Source organism: Lottia gigantea (genome assembly GCF_000327385.1).
Source record: "Lottia gigantea unplaced genomic scaffold LOTGIsca_16, whole genome shotgun sequence".
Taxonomy (NCBI): domain Eukaryota; kingdom Metazoa; phylum Mollusca; class Gastropoda; family Lottiidae; genus Lottia; species Lottia gigantea.
Genome location: NW_008707965.1, coordinates 2,290,396 through 2,293,435, shown reverse-complemented (window position 1 = coordinate 2,293,435; position 3,040 = coordinate 2,290,396). Strand labels below are relative to the sequence as shown.

At 34.6% G+C, this 3,040-nt stretch overlaps 1 protein-coding gene across 1 annotated transcript in view; it reads right to left on the bottom strand.

Annotated features, from left to right (window-relative positions):
* Nucleotides 1-451: 451 nt before the first annotated feature.
* LOTGIDRAFT_213260 (hypothetical protein) overlaps nt 452-3,040 on the bottom strand; it is a gene marked incomplete at its 3' end in the record, with an annotated part of 15,105 nt that continues 12,516 nt past the window's right edge. The window contains exons 13-16 of the mRNA XM_009051000.1: nt 2,764-2,875; nt 1,964-2,101; nt 1,035-1,139; nt 452-521 (exon numbers count right to left, since the gene is read on the bottom strand). Coding sequence (XP_009049248.1) covers nt 453-521; nt 1,035-1,139; nt 1,964-2,101; nt 2,764-2,875 — 424 coding nt within the window. The remainder of the gene's footprint in view (nt 522-1,034; nt 1,140-1,963; nt 2,102-2,763; nt 2,876-3,040) is intronic.

The window sequence follows — 3,040 nt, the reverse complement described above, 5'->3', positions numbered from 1 at the left end:
GCGTACAATCCAACCAAATCGCTGCGTATACAAGAAAGGTGGTTCTTGAAGTCAAGGTATCAGATTAGATGTTGTTCGACATTGTGAAGATTGGTCTTGCCACCTTTAGATTACAGAAAGAGCGCGAGATAATTAAATTTCAAGATTCATGACGATGCAATCGATATGTCGAATTATATCCAAATGGAACTTCGCATCTTCTATGTGTTTGTGTTTTGAAACTTCGGATTTTCGTCCTTTAAATAGATGGAATATAATCTTGAGTCCAAATTGGACGACCCCATGCATCGGGCAATGAGGTGTGCTTAGAGTCCACCTGTCTAAAGTGGGCCCTCTTTCTTTCACTTTCCAGTTAGTGACTAACGGCGTCTTTGGTGTGAATGGTATGAGAAGGAACCTCGTGGATGAGATAATCTACAAATATATACAGAGATACAGAGATACATCGTACGTCAGACAATAGTGTGAGTTTTACCAGCTCGCCTGTTTCTACTGCCTGTATCATATCCTGTGTACGAAAACTGAAAAATAAACAAAGAAGTTTTGAAGTGTTAAAAAACAAGCTATATGGATATACTGTGTTTGAAAAACTACGTTTTGAAACATAGGACTATTTTCATAATATTCAAGACTCAAATCAACGCCCAACAATGGCGACCATGCCCATTGAAAGTAATACCGAGACAAGAATATTCATGTATAGAAAATGTGCTCGGCATATGTATAGCAATGATACCATTGGATGTCTTAAACCAGGGTTTTTTCTTTCTTTCTATTACCCTTTTAGGGGCTTTCAACCGTTTTCTTTCTATTAACCCTTTCAGGATTCGAAATCAATTAAGTCCTTTCCTCTATAAATCTTTACTATTACCCCTCTTCGCACCAAAAATGCTTACTATTTCGTGATTTTCTCTCAGGATTTTCCCTGTAAAAGCGACTAATTTTCCCACACAATTTTCTAAATTACCCCCTTGGAGGTTATTCCCCTCGGCTGAACACCCCTGTCTTACACAGAAAACAAATATACAACTTACGGTAGTAGCAGTTCTTAATGGTGTTCTTACTCCAGTCGAATCGTCATCTGAGTGCCCTGATATTGATAATCTAAATTTAGAACGAGCCTCAGACTTAAATGAAACCTGAAAAAGAAAATGCATGTAATGAAAGTACAGATGGTAATAACATTAAATTGCGTATTATACAAGGGTGCGTTTTGTACTCGGAATTTTATCGTATATGGCAATGTGAAATGAATATTCAATATTTCATTACGTTATAGGAAAATAATGTTAGCAGAATCAATATATTATTAAATTCAAGGAAGATTTAAAAATCACAATTCTATGTTGTTTCATCATTTTCGTTTGATTAAAAAGCCCCTACTAACGATCCAAACCGCAAAACAAAACCCAAAACCCGAAATCCAAAAAAACAATTGACAATACAGTGGTTGTATGCAGCTAATGAACTTTTGCGGAAGTATATCCATTATAAATGGAGAAGTATTTCATTATGAAAAGTGGTATCAGGTGTCTAGAGGAGTAAGCATTTCCTGCTGGGATTAAACAATATTTATAGAAAACTTGCTTAGAAAATAAATGCAAGATACAAGGAATTGTTTTCTCAGGCGCACTAGTAAAAACTTGAAAAGCTATATTCAATTTTAGGTCATTGTTCTTGAAAACTCCACCAATATCTTATTTCATCCATGACACATATTGAATTATAACGCTCATCATCAATTAAAAAAGATCAAGATATTTCTGCTATTGGGTATCACAAGTCAGACAGGTTAGTGAAACGAGGAGGTACTTAATGGAATGGAGATATTGCTTATTACATGATAATAACGTTTCCCATTTTCGGCAAAAAAACGCCATAGATGGAATCGAATACAACGCGGTTGAAGAGTCAGGATTTTTCAAATCGTCGAAAATACAAGTAAAATAACCTAGCTACTTACATTTTGTTTTCTAGAATCTATTTTAGTTTTATACAAAAATTCGAGCACCGCTGCGACAACAGAAAGTGCTAAACCTACTATTAAAATATAGAAAATACCAGCCACTTTAACTAATGTCAATGAGTTTTCAGCACTGTCCTGGAAAAGAGAAGGAATACTACGTCTTAGAATGAACATACATTTTAGAGTTTCAAACTTGTCCTATGAGAGTTTATAATTTTATAAGTCATCTGTACCATACAACAGAATACTCCTATAATACGATATATTCAAAAAAAAATAAGTAATTGATTAAAGCAACACAAAAAACGTCAATGAGTTCCAAGAAATCTCGCTAAGAAATTAGTGTTCCGGCCAATGGATAACTAAATCAGACTTTTGCATGAACAATCATCACAGATTACTAGGAATTTTAGGTTGTTACATTGCGGTTAAGCAATATTACGAAAGCACAGGCACGAGCATATAGGCGTAACTTCTAGTGATAGAGCAATGTTTGTGAAGTTAGTTTAAAAGAATGATATAGAATATTTGAAATGCAAATCCATTATCTTCTGGTCGAGCTAAAAGTTCATAGGTTGACTCGGAAGGAGTTATGCCACGGCAATGGAACTTGGTATACATTAAGTTTAACATTTCCTGATGCTGAAACAGCGTTTTTTCTTTTCAAATCAACTGATCCTGATTGAGTGATTGAACAATAATCTAATTTAAATCTATTCTATCTCACTATTTCACAATTTCTATTATATACAAACACTTCATAGTACGAAACAGCTCAAATTCAAACGTCTCCTTACTTTCAGTTTTTTCTCTACGGGGCATTCTCCTTTACTGAGCCACCAGTGTTTTCTCATTTCTTCTAAAACACCATGTTCTCTCAGGTTTAAAATGGCTAGGGTTAACATATCTCTGAGAAGTAAAAATTAAAATTATAATCACCATTGTAACATCTAGTCACCGGTAACATTTCCTGATTATGTCCCTTGACTATACAAGCAAGGTGTACAAACCTTTTTGCTATTTCCAATACGAAAACCTGTTGTTATTTAAGGAATGAATGTGGATCTTGTTATC